This window comes from Muscardinus avellanarius (assembly GCF_963383645.1).
Source record: "Muscardinus avellanarius genome assembly, chromosome: 17".
In the NCBI taxonomy this organism is placed as follows: domain Eukaryota; kingdom Metazoa; phylum Chordata; class Mammalia; order Rodentia; family Gliridae; genus Muscardinus; species Muscardinus avellanarius.
In genome coordinates this window covers 40,314,785-40,339,351 of record NC_137803.1, presented here as the reverse complement: position 1 = coordinate 40,339,351, position 24,567 = coordinate 40,314,785, and the positions used below count along the sequence as shown (strand labels likewise).

Below are 24,567 nucleotides of genomic sequence, written 5' to 3'. Positions count from 1 at the left end.
AATCGCTGGGATCAAGAATAATCCAGATCTGTTGTGGGTTCACTGTAGAGTGTTTAGATGGTAGATGAGAGTTTACAACTTGGAAACAAAAATTGGGGCGCTTACTTGAGTTAAATTAAAAGCACAATTTTATTGAAATTTCTTGTCAAATAATTTTACTTGAGGCAACAACTGAAGAATAATTTAATTCAACAGGAAATATCACACTTGGAGGGAAAACGTAGAAAAAAAAAAAAAACAGCTTAAATTAAAGCCAAACTTTCTTTCCAAGGCACAGCACTGACATTTTCAAACTGACAGCAGAATAAGTTTGTTTCCATGAAACAAAAATCAAGAGTCCAACATCTATCTTGAGACGGTTTCTGCTTCGTCTCCTCTTCCCAGGCTCAGGGAACAATGCTGGTGGCCTTCCTGAGGGCCAGGTAGCCGGTGATGACATCGGATGGCAGCCTCCGAATATAGGAGAACTCTTCAATGGTGCTGAACCGCAGCTTGCTCTGGGGGTCTGTGTAGTTGGCCTGGGTGGGAAATGGGCACAGGGAGAGACACAGAGTTGTTGGTGGTGATGTTTTAAGTTCAAGTACAAATTTAAATTGTTTTTTTCTGTTTTACTGAAAGTGAAATATATCTTCATTATGTTTTACTGTCACCACGGACACTATATTGCTCACTTTGGCAAAGGCTCATTAATCTTCCCAGACTTGAGAAACACTTTCAGGGTACAGACTGAAGGAAGACGAATAACCATATCAGACTCTCGGGTAGGGCCCTTCTTGCGGGCACCTCAGGGGCTCCAAGCAACAGGTCATGCCAGTCACTGCTCCTGGTCGGTGTGCCTTGAGGCAGGCGCTGCCCTGGTGCAGGCTGGGCCACACCTCTGCCTGCTCCGCCACGTCTACATCCACACACTTCTGGCTGGCTCCACCTCTTACACAACTTCCGGGGCTCCCTGAGCTACTGGGCAGCCCTGTGCCGGCCACCCACACCCTCCACCTGAGGGGAGGGCACCCTACTACTCTAGCCATTGTTACCTCTGCAACTAGCAATTCTGATCCCGTCATTCCTCAGCAAAACAAAACCAAAAACTCTTAAAATGGCTCCTCTCTGTTCTTAGGACAAAAGCCCAAGTCCTCGGCATGGCTCCTTAGGCCCCGGGCCTCCTTCCTCTGCAGCCACAAGTCCCTACTCCCCGGTTCTAACTACACTGACCTTTAAGTCTCTCCTTCCTGCCATGCCCACTCACTCTTTCCTTGGCAGGGGCCCCAACCCTGCCTGGCTAACTTTGTTTAGTAAAAATGTGCTCATCCTTCAGGACTCAGCTCAAAGCCACACCCTCAGGAGGTCAGGACTACCAACCCGCCACAGAGCTCTCCTGTGCGATGCACGTCTCTGTGGCTCTGAAGCTTAGAATCCATAGGACCCTATGATTAAGGTCTAGACTGTGGGCTCAAGAGGGAGGACTGTGCTGATTTTGTAGGCCATCTCGTCATACATGCAGAGTACACAGGGAGGCACTGCTCAGTGTTTACACAATGAATGACTGGTGAATGAAAGAATGAATGAAAAATCAAGTGAACAGACATCAGGGCCATCACAGAAGAGAAAACTTGTTTGCCAGACATATCAAAATTTCTCTTTTGGTTTCTGTTTTTCCCCTGAGCAAAGCAGAGAAAATAGTACTTATTATAGGTACCTAAAAACACATGGCTTTTGTAGATTTGAAATAGAAAATCTGTGGGTGAATAATTTTTAAGCTCCTTTAAAGAAATAAAAGATGGCATTAAAGTCTAGACAGTTAATGTCCAATTCCTTAAGTGTGGACCATCTGCTCTGCTGTTGTCCTGTATGTGGACCTAGACTCCCCCCACTGTGGTTTGATGAGGCCCAGCGGGCCGAAGGGAACTGACTCACAGGATTCTCATGCTCTCAAAAGTCTCAGTCCTCCCTAAAGTATGTAGCTGCGTGTGTCAGGAAAATGGGACTTATTCCTAAAGAGCTAAGATTAATTATATCTCTATATAAAACAAAATTTTGATCCTCTGGCTTGATCTAGATGTTAGCTTTCTGCATCACATTTCCTGTAATGACAGTAATATATGGGAAAGCTTAATTAGGAAACAGTGGCGCGGCTCCTTTGAGGACAGTGGCGGCGAGGCGGTCAGATTACCTGCCTGGCAGAGGGCGGCTGCCCTCAAGTTCCGAGCACATGCCTGGCTTGGATCACCTGGCCTACGTAGCTGAGCTGGCCTCGGCCTGGCTCTGCTGGTGGCTGCCTCATCCCCACCACCAAACTGTGCTGCACCAGACCACCCAAGTTCAGATCTCACTGCCAAGAAGACCACGAAACAGTGCTGAAGACAGAGACCCTGCAGCACCAACAAAAACTGAACAGACCAGACCTGAGCGTCCTGCATGCTGGGCAGAGGGAGGATGCCAAGTGATGCCCCGGAGTGGAACAAGGGAAGACTTCATCTCTCCAGTCCACCCTCCTCTGTATTCTGTCCCTCAAGCCTGGAGAAAGCAAACAGGCCCTTCCTTCCTACAGGGAAGCAAATGGTGAACAACTCTAATCCCCAGGCAGAAGAGGGTGGCAGGCAGGGTTCACAGCTCCCCGTCTCACCTAGAGCCATATTTTCCAAAGCTCTGTAATGAGGGCTACACACGTGTGACCTCTCATGCCTCCTGCCATGCCCGAACACAGGAGAAAAGGTCACACAGCTGGCTGGGGACAGGTGTGTCAGTGCAACATGAGCTGGGCTTTAGTTTTAATTACTTAACTTTAAGTTCTTCTTAAAAAAAAAAAAAAAGAAAACAATATGAATAAGACTAAATGTTCTCCTTAAGAAAAAAAAAAAAAAAACACATGCCGGGTGTGGTGGTGCACGCTTGTAATCCCATCATTGGGAGGCAGAGACCAGACCGCAGTTTGTGGACAGCCTCACCTACTTAGCAAGACCCTTCACAACTCGTGAGACCCTGTTTCAAAATAAACAATAAACACACTTGGGAGGCAGAGACAGGAGGATCGCGCTGATTCGAAGCCAGACGCACTGGCTTAAGAGACCCTGTTTCCAAATAAAAAGTATCAAAAATAGGTCTGGGAGTATAGCCCGGAGGTAGAAGGGCTTCCAGGAACCCCAGTACCACAAAATAAATAAATAAATAAATTAATTAATTAATTAAAAATAATAAAAATAAACAATAAAAAATAGGGCCGGGGGTGTAGGTTGAAGGTACAATGCCCCTGGCTTCTATCCCCGGTACCGCAAAAAAACAAAACAAAAAAAACACACACATACACACACACACACACACACACACACACACACACACACACAAGACTAAAGTCTTACCACCATCTTCCACCCAAAAGTCCTTGCCCTCCCCTCAGAAAACCACTGCTAGGTGCACACCCTTCCAGAGTTTATTTATATTCTTACATGTATAAACACACCAGAGAAGTTAACCAATATGTTTTACAGTGTGTTTTGAATTTTATGTAATTGGGCCATACTGTTTATATAGTTTACATCTTTTAGTCAACAATATATCTTGGAACTTTTTCCATATTGTTAGATATGTTTCAAGCTCACAGAATAATATGAAAATATCCCTGGTGATAGATCTTTCTGTTGTTTCCAACATTTCCTAATAAAATTTCTTTCTTTTTTTTTTTTTTTTTTTTTTTTGGTGGGTCTGGGGATGGAACCCAGGGGCATTTGACCTCCAAGCTACACTCCCTGCCCTATTTTTTTTTTTTTATTCTTTATTTTGAAACATGTTCTCACTGAGTCATGGAGGGCCTCACTAAGTAGCTGAGGCTGTCTGTGAACCATGATGCTCCAGTCTCAGCCTCCCGAATGCTGGGATTACAAGCATGCGTCACCATGCTCAGCTTCAGAATTTCTTAATTCTTTCATGCAGTGAGGCAAGAGGTTTTAGGTAATGTACAACATAGTAAATCCTTTGCCGATGGCATAAAGAGGCCTGGAAGAGCATTTCTCAAAATGGCTCTCATTCTGCATAAATCTTGTACCGTGGTTAAAAGAGGAACAGGAACCTGGAAGGCAAAGTAGTGTTGAAGTCACTGGGATTCCAGCCCAGCAGAGCACAGAGATCTCTATAATGTTCCGGGTATTCAGATAAGACACCAGAAAAGGCTGCAATTTAAGAATAAAAATCATGCCTTTTAATAAAGCCTGTTTTAGTCCCACAAAACAAAGCCCAACACGGAACCTCAGTACGATTGGCAGAGAATATAAAGAGTTTAGAGTTTAAATGCAACTTAGTTAAAGGAGCTTGGAAAACACCTTGGGCTTTCCATAGACCTGTCCTAACAAAACTAGGTAAAACTACGCCTGCATTTATTCAAAATGAGCAGTCAATAATTAACCTACCTACATGGTAGAAAATAACTAGTATTCATTAAAAAAAAGTAACAGAGTACAGTGTTTCTATAGTGTGTCACCCACAATGTCTGCTACACACACAAATAAAGGCCTAGCAGATATGTTAAGACACAAGAAAATGTGACACAAACTTAAAAGCAGTCAATAGAAACTGGCTAAGATGAACCGAATACAGTAAAGGAGTACTTTAAACAACTATTATAAATGTGTTCAAGAAATATATTATACATTTATGACAGCTGCTTTAAAGTTTATAAGGCTAGTCAAGGTAACACATACACACACACACACACACACACACACACACACACGAACGAGACTAGTCTTAAAAGACAAGGAAATCAGACCTGGATAAGACATAGATTTTGAAGTCACCAGACAGGAAATTTAAAAGAACTAAAATTGTGTTAGTCGGCCTTTTCATCACTGTCATCAAAATACTTGACAAACACAATTTAGAGAAAGAAAGTTTTATTTGAGGCACGTGGTTTTATTTATTTTTATTTATTTTTATTTTTGCAGGTCTGGGGATGGAACCCAGAAGCATTTAACCTCCGAGCTACATCCCCTGCTCTATTTTTTATTCTTTATTTGAAACAGGGTCTCACTAAGTTGAAGAGAGCCTCACTAAGTAGCTGAGGCTGTCCATGAACCGTGATCTTCCTGTCTCAGCCTCCCAAATGCTGGGATTACAAGCGTGTGCCACCATAACTGGCTGAGGCATGTGGTTTTCAAGGCCAGTTGATTAGTAGACTCCAAGGCAGGAACCACAGAGGCAGCACTACAGGGCATGGTGAAAGAGGAAAATCTGCTCTTACATTGGAGCCCAGAAAAAAGGGGGATGGGGGGAGGGGCCAAGGACCGACAGAGCCCCCAAGGCCATGTTCCCAGTGAGCTACCTCTCCAGCTATCCCTTCTGTCCAAACCTGGCTCTTTTGTCTGACATGTGAGCCTCTCTAGGGGACATTTTATACCCAAAATATGTTAAAGAAGTTAAAGGGAAACAATAGCTGGCTGTGGTGGTAAACTGCCTGTATTCCCAGTATTTGGGAGGCTTAGACAAGAAGATCACAAGTCCAAAAACCAGTCTCAGAAATCTAAGGAGATACTGAAAACAAAAAATAAAAAGGATTGAGGATGTAGCTCAGAGGTAGAATGACCCTGGATTCAATCCCCAGTGTCACAAAATATAAATAAGTTACTTAATTAATTAAAAAAGGAAAGATAACTGTTATAGTGTGTCTTTAAATTCATGAGTGCAGTATTGTGTGCCGTTTTAATATTAGTTGATAATCAATGATAGATAATTAATTTAGTTAATAACTAGTTAAGTAATAAGTTCTTAATGTCACATATATAGATCTACATTTATAAGTTTTGTTTAAAAGTTTTAAAATGACAGGCAAAGAGCAGCTTAACAGGAAACACCCAAAAGCAACTGCCCAGGCCTAGCCCGCCTATGGGTCTTAGATAAGAAGCCCCTGCCTATGCCTTATTTGAAGTTAGATGCCTTAGGAATTGGTTTAAGTTTTATAAGTTTGCTGTGACTAAAATAAGATTAATAATTATGACAGTAATATTATTAAGTAATAATATTCAATAGTATTATGATCAGTAGTATTGTGTGCCAATAGTTCAATAGTATTGGGTGTTAATTACAAGCAAGCTCAAATGGCCAATATTAATGGGCAAATTCCTAGAAAAGCTAAAAGTATAGGGTATCTGCCCTGGCTAAGAGCATCCGCCCTTATCAGGGCTGTAAACCTAGATAAGAGACCCTCTGCCCCTACCCCCGTTATCTTATAAATATGTTTGTACAGTTGGACATGGTGGCGTACGCTTGTAATCCCCACGCTTGGGAGGCAGAGACAGGAGGATCGAAGCCAGCCACACGCGCTGACTTAGGAGACCCTGTTTCCAAATAAAAATGTAAAAATAGGTCTGGGAGTGTAGCCCGGAGGTAGAAGGGCTTCCAGGAACCCCAGTACCACCAAAAAAAAAAAAAAATGTTCGTACAAGTTACGCGGGAATTGTAAAGCGGGAAATGTAGAGTGGGAAATTTAAAGAACGTCATCAATGATGTAAAACAGTGACTTGCAGTTTAACATAAATGGTATAAATTTGGCCCTGAGCGGAGCTCTGGGCCCATGCCATTTCTGCTGTGCCAGAGGTGCTTGGGTCCAGGTTCGACCCTGTAATAAAGTGTGGCTTGACGGACTAATAATTGGCTGTGGACAGTTATGCTCCCTACAACAATAACATATAAGGCTAGAAGTATTTTACCAGAGACACAGACCCAAATGGAAAAGATGAAGTTAAAAACACAGTAACAGAGATGAAGAATGCCTCTAAGGAGATGATTGGAATATTCAGTACAATGAGAAAAGAAATTGAAGTCACATCAATAGAAATCACTCAAACTGAACCACTAAAAAATTGCCAGGTGTGGTAGCACACTTGGGAGGCTAAGACAGGAGCATAATAGGTATGAGACCAGTCTCAGCAACTTAGCAGACTCTCAGGAACCAGGTAAAACTCTGTTTCAAAATAAAAAATAAAAAGGCTATAATTCCCCTGGGTTCAATCCCAGTACCAAAGGAAAAAATAAAATAAAAAGAAATAAAAAGTTAAAAGGAAACAGAATAGAGTATCCAAGAGTTGTGACACACTATCAAATGGTATAACATGCACACAATCTGAATCTCAGAAGATAAGTAAGGCAAAAGAAATACTGAGGATATAATTAGTTTCCAAAATTTATGACATATTCCAAACCACAAATCCAAAAAAATCCAAGAACATCAAGCAGGATAGATAACAACAACAACAACAACAACAACAACAACAACAACAACAAAAATATCCAGACATGTCATATTCAAACTGCTAAAAAACAAAAGAGAAATCTTAAAGGCAGACAAGTAAAAAATATTCAGTTGAGAGGAACAAAGGTAAGAATTATATCAGATTTCACCAGAAACCATGGAAGCAAACGAGTAACATTTAGAAACTGACATCTATAAAGTGATGGGGGAAAAAATTGTCAACCCAGACTTCAGCACCCATTGAAAATATCATTCAATGATGATGGAGAAATAAAAGCTTTTTCATCTAAACAAAAAATGAGGGATTCATTGTTGGTAGCTCTACTTTATAGAAATGCTAAAAGAAGTTATTCTGGTAGAAAGAATATGATATCAGATTGAAACAAGATTGCATTTATCCCAATAAAATAGAAAAAGCTGGAAACAGAATAAAAGAAGGGAAAGGAAAATTCATTTTTCCATTATTTATATTTCTCTAAGAGATAACTGACTAAAATAAAAATGAATAAAAATATATTTTGTGCTTATGGCATACGAAAAAGTAAACTATATGACAAGAGAATGAAAAATTATAACTGGAAATATACAATTATAAGATCCTCACACTATACGTAAGATAGCATAATATTTGAAAATAGACTCAAATTATTTTAAAATATATATTGGAAGTTTAGCATGATGGTGCATGCTAATAATTCCAGTACTTGGGAGGCTGAGACAGGAGGATCACAGGTTTGAGGACAGCCCTAACAAGAAGTAAGACCCTCATCAACCTAGCAAGACTGTTTCCAAATAAGAAATAAAATTGAGCTGGGGGTAGCTGAGGGTAGAAATAAAATCTAGCTCAAAGGTAGAACGCCTCTGGGTACAATCCCCAGTAACACACACACACACACACACACACACACACACACACACACCTTGGCAATAAGAGAACCACCATTCAAAAGTTTTAAGAAGAGGCTTAAGTAAGAAAAACAGAATTTTTAAATGTTCAGTTAACTCAGTCTTCGTGTGTGTGTGTGTGTGTGGTACTGGGGATGGAACCCAGGGGCATTCTATGAACTCTGAGCTATACCCCCAACCCTATCTTTTTTTTTTATTTTGAAACAGGGTCTCAATGAGTTGCAAAGGACCTCGCTAAGTAGCTGAGACTGGCCGCGATCCTTCTGTCTCACCCTTCCGAATGCTGGGATTACAAGCATGTGCCACCACGCCTGGCTTTAACTCAGTCTGTGTGTGTGTGTGTGTGTGTGTGTGTGTGTGTGTGTGTGTGTGTGTGTTACTGTGTTACTCCTATATTATATTTATATTTTATTTATATATATATTATATTTTATTTGGAAATAGGGTCTCACTAAGTAGCAGAGGCTGGCTTTGAATCTACGTGATCCTCCTGTCTCAGCCTCCCAAGTACTGGGATTACAAGTGTGCACCACCACGCTCAGCTTAACTCAGTCTTACTATAAGAAAAAAATAGACAAATTTCAATGGTAGAGCACTCTACAGAATACCTGACCAGCACTCCTTACAAGTGACAAGGTCATCAAAAACACGAGAATCTTGAGAGAATGTCACAGCCAATAGGAGCCCAAGGAGATATGACAACTAAATGTGACACCAAGTCCCGGGTGGGATTCTAGAACAGAGAACATCATAGGTAAAAACTAAGGAAACACAAATAAACTCTGGAATTTAATTAATAATACTATATCACTACTGGTGGCATGTTTTGTTTCTAGAGTATGTGGAAAAGCCCATTTTCCAAATTCACAGAGATGAAAAAAGAATCAAAAAGGTGAACAGAAAATATCCCTACAGGATCTGCACTCACTGTACATTCTGCAAGTGTGGAAATGGGTTCTTTTTGGTTCCTGAGCTTCAGAAACTTGTCCAATTCCTACTTTTTCAGCTCTACAAATGGCTCCCAATCTGTATTCCTCCCAAAACACTTGAGGGCATGGGGACGATTTGGTATCAGATACACATGGGACCATCAGTGGCTAGGAGAGGCTCTAGCCCTTTTAGATATGTGAATTCTGTAAAATATTTCATTTGGAAAAAGGGGTCTGGTGCTTTAAAATAAGTTTGAAAGTCAGTACCTTTATCCCAGTGCCTCTAGGCAGATATTTTTTTAATCTTTTTTTTTTTTCTTCAGTGCTAGGAATCGAACCCAGGGTCTCAAATATGCTAAGGCAAGCATTCTACCACTGATATATATATCCCCAGCCCTAAATATATTTTTAAAATACTATCAGTCATCTACATTACACATTTTCTTAAACTTAAGTAGTAAAAAAAGAGTTGCTTGTTTCATGGTATTTCATATAGTTAACTAGCAGAGGAAAAAGAGGTGAAGCTTGTGTCTCCTGCTTTCTGGATATCCTCCCTCCAGCTGCCCACAGAGCTGCCCCGGGCTGCAGCATGATGCCTTACACAAGCCTATTACTAATTCATAGCACATGGGGTTGGGGCAGGACCATCGGCAGTGGGTACTGAACACTGTCTAGACAGGCATTACTGTGAAATCTTTTCACTATTTTAACATATAGGGATGTTAATTATACTCACAAGAAGGCCTGAAACATCAGAATATTTTTTAGCTGGTTTAAAGGATGGAGGAGCATCAATACTGAAGTCTAGAAAAAAAAAGAAAATGATGACTAACTGTATATAAAATATTCTAGTTCCTTCTTCCCCACCCCCCAAAATCCCTGGGAAATAACCAGAGAAGTAAAGGGGGAGTCTTAAAAATAGTGCAGTATGTCATAGACCAAGCACAGGTTCCAGGCCTAGCCCCGCCCTGTCACCAGGGACTTGATTTCAGCAGGACCGCTGGAAAGTCTTCTGCCCACAAGCCACTTTCACAGTCTCCGGCTCCATGCGCTGATGCTAATGAAGTGCCAAACAGCCCACTAACTGGATCTGGCACCCGGACTCCTGCATGTCCCCACCCAGATGACTGACTAGTTTCTTTGTCACCCGCCTGAGTCACCCTCATGAAAGATGTACAGCAAGTCAGGAGGTAGAGAGATCTTTAAACCTGTGTTTTCCAATGAAGTTGAACAGAACACAAATAGTGTTCTGTTGGATATACTGCAGCAGAAAGTATTTACTCTCAAAAGATGCTGGCTCAGAAAGCAAAAGAAATGGGCTTTAAGCTAGCTGTTGGAACCTTCCTACTTCTAGCACTGTATGTAGGCTACCCTGTTCTAGGAAACATATTTAAGAATACACTTTTGAATAACAAGTGTGTCTAATAGAAACATCAATATTATCATAATGGAACCTATTTATTCAGACTGAAACGTTAACTTTGACACTAAAACCATAGACCCATGACAACAAAAAAGCAGATTCAACACAGATACAGTTAAGAAGAAATATAGACATAATATCCCCAGATTGAGGCCACTATCAAATTCTTAAGCTAAAAATTACTTCCTACAATAACACAAACACAATTAAATAAGGTATGTTTGCTCTAAGGAAGTCCCTAGTCTGAGCATTACAGACACATGGAAGGCTCTAGACAGCTCACAGTTAGGGTCGTCCAGTTGCCATGGCAATGCCCTTTCAGCAGCGAGAATTTGTTTCAGGTTCTTCCAGGTTCTGTTCTTCTTGCCAGCGACTGCACCACCATGGCCAGAGTGCTCAAATTAAAAGCATGGATTAGAAGAAATAAAAATCAATGGAGACTACCATTTGAAAAACTGACATTTATGCTTAACCATAACTGATATGTATTGTTCATTCTATCAGCAACCACTGGTACCCTTGAGACCTTTTTAAAAAGCATTTCATTGTATACTTCAATCTTTGTTTTAAAAAAAACATTTATGACTGTCAAAACCCATGAGTTAGCTAGTGATAGAAGAGAAATAAAAGGCTATTTTTTAACATACACATAGCAAATCAAATCTTTTGTTGGATCTAACTTTGTAGAATTCACTCATGACCTCGTCACTTTAAAACAAATTTACTACAAAGTTAGATTTAACCTCATGATTGCATCTTTAAACTCTCTTCTGCCTTCCAAACTACTAGTGGGATTGGAAAATTTGAATAAGCCTCATTAGTAGCATGCCAAGCCTTCTGAAAATCTCTACTTACTTATTTATGTACTATGAAGATTGCAAAGTAAAATGAAAATTAAAAACCCTACCAAAATATTTGTGACACTGGTAACATTAGATCTCAAACCCATTCATAAAAAATAAACTTTTAATGTTCTAATTTGAATCACTGTAATGTATTATGTCCCCCAAGAATGAAAGCTTAGAAGGGCACTCTTTTATGTCATAAAAAAGGAAGGGGAATAATCATCATAGAGGTGACCCACCCTCAAAATACTATCCCTTAGTAGACTCCATCAAGGATGTCAAAGTCCTTGAGATCTGAAGTATTAGGATCAGTAGGGGCGAGGCCTTCTCCTCCTGCCCCCCCCATGGGGAGGTGGTGGTGGTGTGGATTAAGCGAGGGAGAGGGGCACCAGAGCCACTGCAGGTGCAGGCCCAGCATGATCCGAGGCCGAGGGGTGGTTGCTTGGGTTTTACTTGTATGATGCCTTGTATGCTTGAGCCGGGCGTGGTGGCGCACGCTTGTAATCCCAGCATTTGGGAGGCTGAGACTGGAGGATCGCGGTTCGCAGACAGCCTCAGCTGCTACTTAGTGAGGCCCTCTCCAACTTAGTGAGACCCTGTTTCAAAATAAAGAATAAAAAATAGGGCCGGGGATATAGCTCGGAAGTCGAATGCCCCTGGATTACATCCCCAAACCCGCAAAATAATAATAATAATAATAATAATAATAATAATAATACCTTGCATGCTTACCACAAAGTTGGGATCCTTAAACGGCAAAGGTTTGGCAGCCTTTTCCATGGGTGCTGTGCTAAACTCAGATGGCACCATTTTATTCTCACTCATGGCTTCCATGCCAACACCCTTAAAACACAGAATAGTTTGAGATTCGTTTGTTCTTGCTGGGTTCCGCACTTCTGTGCTCAATAAAACAGAACATAAAAGGACAGACAGTGTGCCTGGAGCTCCAGGGGTGGCCTGCCCTAGAGGAGGCCCCCACCCTGCTGTGCAGAGGCCACGGGAGACACTGGACCCCGCTGGCTGCCATGCTCTTTGGCTCCCCTTTGGGCCAGCTTCAGGATGGCTGTCATACCTGTGCTGGCTCATTTAATTCTAATGACTACAAAGGAGGTGCTACTATTCCCATGTTACACACAAGAAAACAGAGGCTCAGAGGGATGAGCTCAAGGCCATACAATACTCAACCTTTGGATTCAAACCCAGGTCAGGTCAATTCCAAAGATCCCACCGTCTCTATGACACCATATAGTCCCTACTGCTGCTGATCCTTCCTGCTGTGTCTTGAAATAAAAAGCCAAAAAAGTGGCCTCTTAAGAGTTTGGTCAGCCAGAGAACGCAGGCTGAAGACAGTATGCAAAAGGGGCACAAAAGGACATGGGCATTCTGAGGAGAGAAATCAGAAAGGAGCTGGAGGGCCACAGGTCAGCTGGCTGCAGTCAGAGTACCCCGATAAGCAGGCTAATATGCTTTAAAACAAAACAAAAAACAACCTTTAACAACCATGAAGAAGAAACAAGCCAAAATAAGAAATCATTTCTGCTTTGAAACACAAGTTTGAATCTTCCCAGACTACAGTAAACTTTTTTTATTTTATTTTATTTTTTTTGGTGGTACTGGGGGTGGAACCCAGAGGCTTTCTACCTCCGGGCTACACTCCCAGACCTTTTTTTTTTATATATTATTTGGAAACAGGGTCTCACTAAGTTGCTGAAAGCCTCACTAAGTAGCTGAGGCTGGCTTCGAACCTGTGCGATCCTCCTGTCTCAGCCTCCCAAGCGCAGGGATTACAAGCGTGCGCCACCACGCCCGGCTTACAGTAAACTTTTAAGAACTGAGAAGCAATTTCCATAAGTGAAATGCACAGATCTTTGGTGTAAATTGCATAAATTTTCCAAATGTTTATCCTAGTGCAATCCAAATCCCTATCAAAATATAGAGCTCTTCCTTCATCCCACAGAGTTCTCCCATGCCCTTCCTGGTCCAGCCCCAGGGGCCACTACTGCTCTAACATCTACTACATTACTCTGACCCATTCTAGAGCCTCATATAAGTGGAATCCAACAGTGCACACACTTGTATACAGCTTCTTTAGCTCAGCATAAGGTTTCTGAGACATTTCCATGCTGTCTTATGGATCAGTAGTTTGCTTCAGTGTATTTGCCTAGCAGAGAAGAATTGCACTGTATGGATGTGCCAAAATCTGTTTATCCATTTTCCTGTTGATGTGAACATTTGGTTTATTTTCAGTGTTCAGCTACTATAAATAAAGCTGCTGTGACATTTTCATTTCTCTTGGGTAAACACCTAGGGGTGGAGTGGTTGTGTTCTTGGGTAAGTACACGTTTGAAGTGCTTCCCTGCCACCCATGGGACCTGTGAGGGGCAGGGGAGTGGAGAAGACAAGGAGCATTCACTCTGTCGCAATGGTTCCCTTAATGGTTTCTCCTCCATCACCTTCTCAGACTCCTCTCCAGGGTTTCTGCGTGGGCCAAGGCTCCCACCCAGGAGTCTGGAACCAGTGCTCCTGTTCTCTGTTTAAGCCACCTCCTGTCTAGATGGCCCCTCCCTCGCCTATCTACAGTCTTATCTGTCATGTAAAACCTTTAGTTTTTGAAAATGCTCTTTTAAGAGGCAGTGGTTGGGAACAAAACAGAAAGCCTGGGCCACTGACGGGAAGGGGCATGAAGGGTATAGGTCTGAGGAAACCTACCAGTGTCAGAAAGAGAGAGGCCTTTATTCCAGGGAGTCTAACAGTTCCTAAGGGCGCCCAGTCAGACTGCCTGCAAGACACAGGCCAGCACCCCAGCCTGTCAGGAACCCAGGCCTCAGTTTAAGAAAAGCAGAGAGAGAAAGCAATGCCAAGGAAGAGAAGACCCAAGACAGCTAGGGACAACTCAGGATCTAGTCCAGGGAAAACAGGCAGAATATGAAAAAGATTTCCTGGGGCCAGACATACTTCAAGTTTCAGCTTTATTTAGTTTTCCATAAAGCATATGACTACTGATACTGTTTCCATTTGGGAGAGGAAAACAAATTGAACTGCTAAAGAAGCTCAGAGGAAATTCTAAAAGACAAGGAAAAAAATCCAGGCCCCCAGGCCTCCAACAGTGATTATAAAACCACCCACTAAGCATGCCCTGCTCACAGGACTCCAGCCACAGGGAGCAGTTAGCTTTTTCTTCCATTCCAAAACACTCCAGGATTGCATTTCTCCCTGTTTATTCCTCTTCCATGATGCCCAGCAGAGAAGCTCAAAGGTGCTGAGTACCCAGTGCAGGGGAGGAACGCAGGAATCCTGACTGGGGCCTTTTGGCACCTCACTGGCATGAAGACAGGCAGTCCAGGCAGCAAGCTAAACAAGGTGCTAAAGCACCTGAAGAAGAGACAGAGAAAGGAAGCTACCCAGACACGACTGAGCCGCACTGTTCAAAGCAACTCTTGTCTCTGAAACAGTGGAAGGCTCCCCTGCCTCTCTAACAAGGTATGCCTCTACGTGAGGCCCAGAATGGTTTTCTCTTCAATCCCACTCCCACCCCCATGATACGCCAGCCTCACTGCTCCTCGCCCCCCTGGGCTTCAGCCAAACTCAGACTGTTGTGTCTGCTAACAACAGAAAGGAGAAGGGAGAGGTATTTATTTATTTATTTATTTATTTATTTATTTATTTATTTATTTTTGCGGTTCTGGTACAGGGGCATTCTACCTCCGAGCTACATCCCCAGTCCTATTTTTTTATTCTTTATTTTGAAACAGGGTCTCACTGAGTTGCAAAGGGTCTCACTAAGTAGCTGAAGCTGTCCACAAACCTGGATCCTGCTGTCTCAGCCTCCCGAATGCTGGGATTACAAGCATGTGCCACCACACCTGGCTTTGGGACAGGCCTAAGTCAAAGGGGAGAGCAAGTTTATGGGTCTCAGATACAAATCAGTAAAGTTCAAAATGACAGATAGTCTCTGTATTATGAAAGCACTTTTAACATTAAAAGACTTTATGAGATGAAATGTCACACCCCAAGGACATGAATGTCCTAAGGAAAGGAAGTAATGCGGAGTGCTAAGGGCTGTCCTGCTACAGCACTAGAAGAGCTGAGGTGCGTTTCAGGGAAGAGAAACCAAGCCTGCTGCTCAAGGAACATGTTTGTTCCTAACACACTGGAGTCAGCAAAGTCTCAGCCCTGCTCTACCCTACTGCAGAGCCCAAATAAATGGCTTTGTCACTCCAGACAACCACCTGCTTGACTCACAAACCTCAGGGTAACTTGAGGCTTCTGTCTGTGGTTACAAAGAAAGAAGACAAATGTCTTTTATCACTGAAAAATCAAACACCAACTCTATATAATAGTATTCTAGATTTTTTTTAAAAAAAGGTTGACTCTAGCCAGGCGTGGTGGCGCACGCTTGTAATCCCTGCGCTTGGGAGGCGGAGACAGGAGGATCGCGCAGGTTCGAAGCCAGCCGCGCTGGTTTAGGAGACCCTGTTTCCAAATAAAAATATAAAAAATAGGTCTGGGAGCGAAGCCCGGAGGTAGAAGGGCTTCCAGGAACCCCAGTACCAAAACAAAAAACAAAAAGCAAAATAAAAAAGGTTGACTCTAAAACTGCAAGCCTACTGTAGAGTTCCTTAAACAGTGAAAATGCAAAATGCAACCTAAATATTCAGTAAAGTCCGTCAAATGAGAGTGCTTAACTCTTTGAAACACAACAAAGTCAATTAATCACAAAAGTCCATTAGACTTTTAAAGCCAAATTAAGAGGACTATCAACACAGGAGTGTTCATAAAATAATGTTTGGTGAAAGACAGGGTACATGATGTTATACACCAATACAATATGAAAACCATATCCTCCTATAGTAGAAAGAATAACGTGACTTAAGATCACCATAATTTTTTTAAAAGTTGGGACATACTGATGATGATGATGATGATGATGATGATGATGTTGTTGTTGTTTTACAGTACTAGGGATTGAACCCAGGGCAATCTACCTCTGAGCTACACCCCCATCCCTATTTTTTATTCTTTTATTTTGAAACAGGGTCTCACTAAGTTGAGGAGGGCCTCACTACATAGCTGAGGCTGGCTGGAAACCCAAATCCTCCTGTCTCAGCCTCCCAAGTACTGGGAATACAAGCATACACCACCACGCCCGGCTCATAATGATTATTTTTTAGGTGAGTAAGTCAAATCAGTCTAGCATTTTGTGGCTGCCTCCAGTTACAGAGGACTCCATCTCCAGGACCCTACTCATCGCACTCTGCATATCCTTCTAAAGAAGCAACTGCTGCCTTTCAGCTTCAGACGCTTTGGTAACTGCTTATTGGCTGTCATAAATCAAGTCTATTAAAGTAATGCTCAGCTGACTTTTCTGAAAAACTAAACAACTAAAATAGGCATTTTGAAAACCCTTAATTGTCCTATATGGATCCAGTCATATTATCCCCAAATAGCATTTCCCTACAACCATGAATTTGGTCAAACCAGAAATCTAAACACATCTGTCAATGTAAAGAGTAATATCAAGAAATGCAAGCTGGGCGTGGTGGCACACACTTGTAATCTCAGTACTTGGGAGGCTGAGACAGGAGGATCACGGGTTCACAGACCACCTCAGCTATTTAGTGAGGCCCTCTGCAACTTAGTGAGACCCTGTTTCAAGATAAAGAATAAAAAATAGGGCTGGAAGTATAGCTCAGATAAAGACTAGGGTCAGTTGGGTGTGGTGGCACACGCTTGTAATCCCAGTACTTGGGAAGCTGAAACAGGAGGATCACACAGGTTCAAAGCCAGCCTCAGCTATTTAGTGAGGCTCTTAGCAGCTTAGTGAGACCCTGTTTCCAAATAAAATATAAAAAAATAGGTCTGGGAGTGTAGCCTGGAGGTAGAAAGCCCCTGGATTCCATCCCCAGTACCACCACCTCCCATACACACACACACAAAGATGACTAGGGTCATAGTAGAGTAATAACTTGTCCAATATCAGACAACTAAGAAGCAGTAGAACCATGATTCAAACCCAAGAAGGCTGTGCAGAGTCCACATTATTATTATTTTTGTGTGTGTGTGTGTGCGATACTGGTGATTGAACCCAAGAACATTCTACCTTTGAGCTACACCCCCAGCCCTTTCTTCATTTTTTATTTTAAATTAGAGTCTCCATAGGTTGCTGAGAGTCTCCCTACATTTTTGAGGCTATCCTAGAACCTTTGATTCTTCTGTCTCAGCCTCTCAAGTACTGGGATTACAGACAGGCACCACTATGCCCAGCTACATCGTCATCGTCGTCGTCGTCGTCGTCATTGTTGTTGTTTGAGGTACTGGAGATTGAACTCAGGGGTATTCTACCTCTGACCTACACCCCCTGCCCTGTTTTGCTCATTTGGAAACAGGGTCTTGCTACGTTGCTGAGACTGGCTTCAAACCTGCCATCCTCCTGTCTTAGCCTCCCAAGTACTGGGATTACAGGCCTGCATCACCACAGGCCTGGGTCAACAATCTTTAAGAGCACTCGAAAAATGTCTTATGTCCTTTGCAAATTTTTAAATCCCATGAAAGTATTACATATTTTACTTTTAAGAAATCAAAGAGATCAAATTATTGAAGTAGAGAAACTCAGGTGCTAAAAAAATCTATAAAAACTCTTCTAACTCAAAAAAGACAGCTGGGCCTGGTTGCACATACTTGTAATCCCAGTACTTTGGGAGGCTGAGACAGGAGGATTAAAGATTCGTGGTTAGCCTCAACTACTTCATGAGAACCACTACAACTTAGTAAGATCCTATTTCAAAATAAAGAATAAAAAATAGGGCTGGGGATATAGCTCAAAGGTAGAATGCCCCTGGATTAAGTATCCAGTTCCACCAAAAAAGAAAGAAAGAAAGAAAGAAAGAAAGAAAGAAAGAAAGAAAGAAAGAAAGAAAGAGAGAGAAAGAAAAGAAAGATGTAATAAAAAGCACTCCCTGGCTGATGAAACCAGAGCTAAACTTAGTTTGCAATGCTCTGAGCAGAAACCCCTTTCCCATTCAAACCCATCACCACTCAAAGTCAACTTCAAGACTCTCTGCCTCTCCACATTTCTCTCTTCTCTTCTCCCAGCCCGCCCGCCCTCCCTCCTTCCCTCCCCTCCCTGTGTGTGTGGTACTGCATTGAACCACAGTTCAGTCAGTTCTTGGGAAGCTGAGACAAGAGGATCACAGGTTTGAGGATAGCCTCAGCAAGTAGTGAGAGTCTCATCAACCTAATGAGAACCTGAGTCAAAATTTTTAAAAATAATTTTTAAAAAGGGATGGAGGTGTAGAATGATGGTAGAATGCCCCCGGATTCAATCTCAGTACCAAAAAATAAATAAATCCAGAGATAAGAGAAGCCAGAGATATATGAAGCCTGAGAGGGCCGGGATAAAAGGGCAATTCCCCATAGCCACCAGGGAGATGGAGGAGGCTATGGCCACAGAATATGGGCAGTGGCTGACGGCCAGCAGGGAGCCAGGGACAAACAGTCCTAAGCCCCAAAGTTCTGCCAACAATTTCAACAAGGCTGAATACAATTACATTCCCAAAGCCTTCAGACAAGAACTTAATTTAACCCAGACAACATTTTGATTTCAGCTTTGTGAACACTAAGCAGAACCAACCTAGTCATGTTGTTTTTGTTGTTGTTTTGGTGCTGGGGATTAACCCCACTGTGTTCTACCTCTGAGCTAAACCCCCAGCCCTATTTTATTCTGAAACAGGGTCTCATAAAGTTGTGGGGGGGGCCTCACTAAGTTTCTGAAGCTGGCCTCAAACCTGTGATACTCCTGCCTTAACCTCCCAAGTACTGGGATTATGAGGGTACATCACCACACCCAGATAGTCATGTTATACTAGGAACTTCTGACTTGTTGGACTGTGAACTAATAAATGTGTTGTTACTGAGGAAAAGCCTAAATAAACCCTGTATCTCGTTCATAATTCACTTAGGCATCACTAATTTGGAGATCACAAAGCTGGGCAATACATTATTAACATCTTCAACTAGCTTTGCTGTGGATAGCACCTCTGACATGTGGAGTAAAGTGATAAGGCTTACCTACATTACTCTTCAGGGATCAGCTTTTGCTGAAAACACTGTTCTTACTTGGGCCTACAGACGTCCTGTGGGTGACTGAACTGGCATCTCTGTCTTCACACTGTGTCTCTTTTAGAGGCATTCTCCCTCCAAACGACACCCCCAGGCCTTATATTTTGTTTTAAAACAGGGTTTTGCTAAGTTGCTGAGTTCCCCTTCCTTGCTGAGGCTGGCCACAAACCTGCAATCCTCTTATCTTAGCCTCCCAAGTACTGGGATTATAGACTTGAGCCACCACACTCTGCTTATTGCTCAACTTTTGAGTAAGATACTACTCAGCTCAGCAGGTAGATCTGCTGAACATTTTAGATATCTTTTGTCTAAAACTATATAGAGTTAACTTGGCCTCAACTTCCTCCATGGAACCCTTCTACCTCTGGGTTACACTCCCAGACCTATTTTATATTTTTATGTGGAAACAGGGTCTCTTAAGCCAGCGAGGCTGGCTTTGAACCTGCGAGATCCTCCTGTCTCTGCCTCCCAAGGGCGGGGATTACAAGCAGCGTGCGCCACCACGCCCGGCCCCCTCTGTGTTTTGAAGCTAAAGAACTACTAGTCACCGTGAGCAGAAACAGCACACCAGGAAAGGAGTAGAGAGGTGAAATCCATGTTCCTGGAAGATCTCTACCTAGTTCCAGAAAGACTTGAATATTCCTTTTATTATCTTATTCCTCTCTTTCACTATTCTGATCCTATACCTGCAACCCTTCAAACTTCTGGAACTGAGAAGCTGTTGTGAGTGAGTCAGGCTCCCTCTCTCCATTCTTTAGCCACTGAATAAAGCCCTTCTTTTCTCCTAACACTCCTCTCTCAGGCATTGGTTTTCCATCAGATGAGCCTCAGAACCTGGGTTCAGTAACAAATGGGTGTTATTTAAGCCACTAAGTTTATGGCAGTGTTTATAGCAATAATAGAAAACTAACACAATGTACCAGGGTGTAGCTGTTATTCTCTCTTTCTGAGAGATTCTTGGGAGGATGGGATAAAGCTCTAATTCTTTAAAATGTCTTAGGTGTACTGCTTACAACATAACAGAAGCAGAATACCATAAACTCTTACTGCTAAACTGAACTACAACAGAAGAGAAGAGCTAAGCGAGGAACACAAATGAGGGTCTCCTCAGAGAAATTTCAGGTAGTTCTCAAGGGAGTACTGCACTAATGGCTGTGGCCGTGGATCAGGAAACTAGAGCAGGACAAAAATCTCAACTTCTTTCCAGAGACAGAGCCAAGTATTTTTTTTTTCTTTCCCTATGAGATGCTAGAAGTGAAAGTGGGGTAACTGGTCATTACACCTCTTTAAACACTAGCCTGGAAGAGGAAAGCAAAAGCAAAGGAACACAGTACGCTAGGAAACAGCCTGCTCTGCTCTTTCCAGCTTCTTCTGAGGCTGCTGCTAAATAAAGGTCCTCAGGGAATATCTGGGTGGCCCCTCTCTTCAATGAGAGACCTGAGGCCACCAGAATGATTATTTCTGCCACATTTGGGGTACTGGAAACTTTCAGCATCTTGAATTTTGGCAACTCTCTGAAGCTTGCTCTGCTGTGAATTGATCAATGCTATCTTTGGGATCAAAACAATCATTCCTCCCAAAATGTACTGGCTATATTCTTTGGTCCTGGAACAAGTGAATATCTAAACATATCCTGGGCATACTAGAAAACAATATTCATGGTATATCTGACAAAGGACTCCAATCAAGAGCACATATGGAAATGCAGGCGTGGTGGTGGTGCACACCAGTAATCCCAGCACTTGGAAAGTTGAAACAGGAGGCTCACAGGTACAAAGTCAGTCTCGGCAACTTAGTGAGACTCTGTTACAGAATAAAGAATGAAAAATGGCTGGGGTTATAGCCCAGAGGTAGAATGCCCCTAGGCTCAATACCCAGTACCCCCTACCCTAGAAAAAACCCAGATTATATAAGGAGCCAGGTACCATGGTGCATGCCTATAATACTAGCTTCTCAGTTATTTGGGAGGCTGAGGCAGGAGGATCGCAGTTCAAGGACAGCCTCAGCTACTTAGGCCCTTTGCAACTCACTAAGACCCTGTTTCAAAATAAAGAATAAAAAATAGGGCCGGGTGTGGTGGCACACGCTTGTAATCCCTGCACTGGGGAGGCTGAGACAGGAGGATCGCACAGGTTTGCAGTCAGCCTCAGCTACTTAGTGAGACTCTCAGCAACTTAGTGAGACCCTGTTTCCAAATAAAAGTATAAAATAGCTCTGGGAATATAGCCCAGAGGTAGAAAGCCCCTGAGTTCCACCCCCAGTATCACCAAAATAAATAAATAAATAAATAAATAAATAAATAAATAAAACACCTGGAATTCTTATACTTTGCTGAATGCAAAGTTGCACAACTACTTTGCGGAGTACTGTTTTAAGTTTCTTAGTTAAATGTGTCTTCTGACCCAGCAATTTTACTACTGTGCAAGAGAAATGAAAGCATGAATCCACACAAGACATGTATGAGGGTGTTCATAACAGCTTCTGCATAAAAGCCCAAAACTGTAAACTGCTCAAATGTCCATCGTTATGGTTATACAATATATAATATATATTTAATGGTGTATTTAATGACCCTCAAAAACAATGCTTCCATAAAGGCACCCAGAGGGACACAAAAAAGTATGTTCTATGTGATTCCATTTATATATGGTTAAAGTTAATCCACTGAGGGATTGCAAAATAGTAGTAACCTGGGTAGAGAGGGAAGAGAAAAGTGACTGAGAAAAGGGGCTGGTGAATTTTCTGGAGCTATAAGAAATGCTATCTTATCTGGACAGTGGCATGGATGTATACATACTTAAAAAGTCATCCCATGTGTGCTTTACTGTATGCAAATCTTACCCCAATAAAGCTAAAAAGTGGTGGGAGAAGCGTTACCAATTACCAATGTAAGAAGCAATGGGCAGTTTACCATCTCCAGGGCCCTCGCTGGGCAAACACGCTACACCATAAGCTTAGGAGCACAAACTCTTCTTCCTTGCTCTTACTAACGCGAATATAATGCAGGATCAAGGAAAACACTAATCCATTCAAGGAACTCTGCTAAAAACTCCTTGCTAAATTTTCAAAGCTTAGATTGCCACATGCTGTGCTCAGCGTTTTACAGTCACTCTCTCACTGAATTCCCTTAACAACTTCAGGAGGTAAGAGTGGAGGGGGAACCAACCCCACGAAGTCAACAAAGCACTTTCCTACGGATAGGGGAAACCACAACAATCTATACATCTCTGTATTCCTCCACCTAAGACCTTATCAGCCAGTGAACTTCTGCAGGATGAAGGAGAAACCCGCTAACTTCTGAAGGACACACAAGTCCTGGCCTCACTCTAAATGCGACCTCTCAAAAGGAGGGACGGTCCTTCTACTAAACCAGCAATAACTTCCCACCTCTCCTTCCTGCTCTCCAATACAAGGTGGGTGACTAACAAAACGTGTCAAACGAAGGGGTTAAAAGTTCATTTCACCCACCAGGGCCCACCATCTACCAGACCCGCTAGCGCCAAACAGACCTCGGGCACACACCCTCGTCCAGCCCTCTAAGCCCTCGCCTGAGCCCTGGCCCCGCCCCTCAGGCCCCGCGCCTGCGCTCTCGCCCCGCCCTGCGGCCTGCGCCTGCGCCTGCGCCCTCGTCCCGCCCTCGGGCCCTAAGCCAGCGCCCTCGCCCCGCCCTGCGGCCCGCGCCTGCGCCCTCGTCCCGCCCTCGGGCCCTACGCCAGCGCCCTCGCCCCGCCCTCCGGCCCGGCGCCTGCGCTCTCGCTCCGCCCCCACCGCGCACGCGCACATTAGGAGGGCGGCAGCATACCTGCGCAAAGCCAGAGGTGGATACCTTTTTTTTTTTACTGGCGCCATATCCCCCTCCGCTGCTGCCGTTGTGGGAAGGGCTGGCAGGTCTCTTCTTGCTGTTTCGAGCTATTCCGGGGGTGGAAGTGGTAGCCACGATTGGAATCTGAGCCGCCATCCTATCCTGGCTCTTCTTTCTACACCCCCCAAACTTTCCCAGAACCGCCCCTGGAACTTCCGGCTCAGTTACTTCCGTCTTGATGCGTTAAAAACCCCGGCCTGGAGTCTCAAGCCTCTTCCTGACTTCCCTCAATCGAATCTAAAAGGCGGAGTTTGATCCGGGCCGGAAGGTGTCATTTGGGCGGTGCTCTCTCTTGCTACTGCAGCCCTCTGACGGGTCTGGGCCCCGGGGGTTTGTGCCAGGAAATCCCTAATGATCACGCGATCTTCTTAATAAGACTTTTAAGAATTAATGATTGTGTTGCCCCTTCCCACGTTAAGTCAAAAGATTGGTCATCTTTGATGTCTGCAAACAAAGGTAGTCCTGGGCTGGGAGAGTGAAAGGCTCCCTAGCTCGCACATGGCCCTGGGTTCAATCCCCCGAATGACAAAATTATTTAAAATTTTTAAATATAGTCCATTACCAATGGAAGAAACAGGTTGCCAAGCTATTCGCATCCCCTTGGTCTCTGCCTTCCAGTGCCAGAAGTTCATTTATCAATAGTGCCCAAATGAGCCGGGCGTGGTGGCGCACGCTTGTAATCCCTGCACTTGGGAGGCTGAGACAGAAGGATAGCACAGGTTCGAAGCCAGCCTCAGCTACTTAGGCTCTCAGCAACTCAGTGAGACTTTGTTTCCAAATAGAATATAAAAATAGGTCTGGGAGTTTAGCCTGGAGGTAGAAAGCCCCTGGGTTCCACCCCCAGTACCACCAAAAAAAAAAAAAAATAGTGCCCAAATGAACTTGAAGGGTCGAATGTTTCCTAACCTTTCAGGGGTCAGAAACCTTGTTGAACTAGAAAACTATGCTACCCTTCCTTCTCCTTCATTTCCCTCACCAAAAAGATATAGAAAGACCTAATTTTACATACAGATCTCAAGGAGGTCACAGATCTATTAAAACCTATTTATAAACTTCAGTGCCCACTCTTTGTTCTTTACTTATTACCCTATACTTCCTGAGAACTTCATGACATATTGTCTTGGCTCCTACTAGAATGTAATCTCTGTGAGGGGAGGGCTAGTTATATCTGTCCCCAATCACAAGCTATACCCCCAGCATCTCACTAGGTTGCTGTGGCTGGTTTCAAATATGCTATCCTCCAGTCTCAG

General features: G+C 43.1%; 1 protein-coding gene across 1 annotated transcript; it reads right to left on the bottom strand.

Moving 5' to 3' along the window:
- Positions 1–380: 380 nt before the first annotated feature.
- On the bottom strand, positions 381–23,413 carry INO80C (INO80 complex subunit C; the record flags this gene model as incomplete). Its single annotated transcript, XM_080714432.1, has 5 exons — positions 381–518; positions 9,806–9,873; positions 10,776–10,887; positions 12,070–12,180; positions 23,258–23,413. The coding sequence occupies 5 exons, from the start codon at positions 23,411–23,413 to the stop codon at positions 387–389; spliced, it is 579 nt and encodes a 192-aa protein (XP_080570558.1). The 3' UTR covers positions 381–386.
- Positions 23,414–24,567: the final 1,154 nt, after the last annotated feature.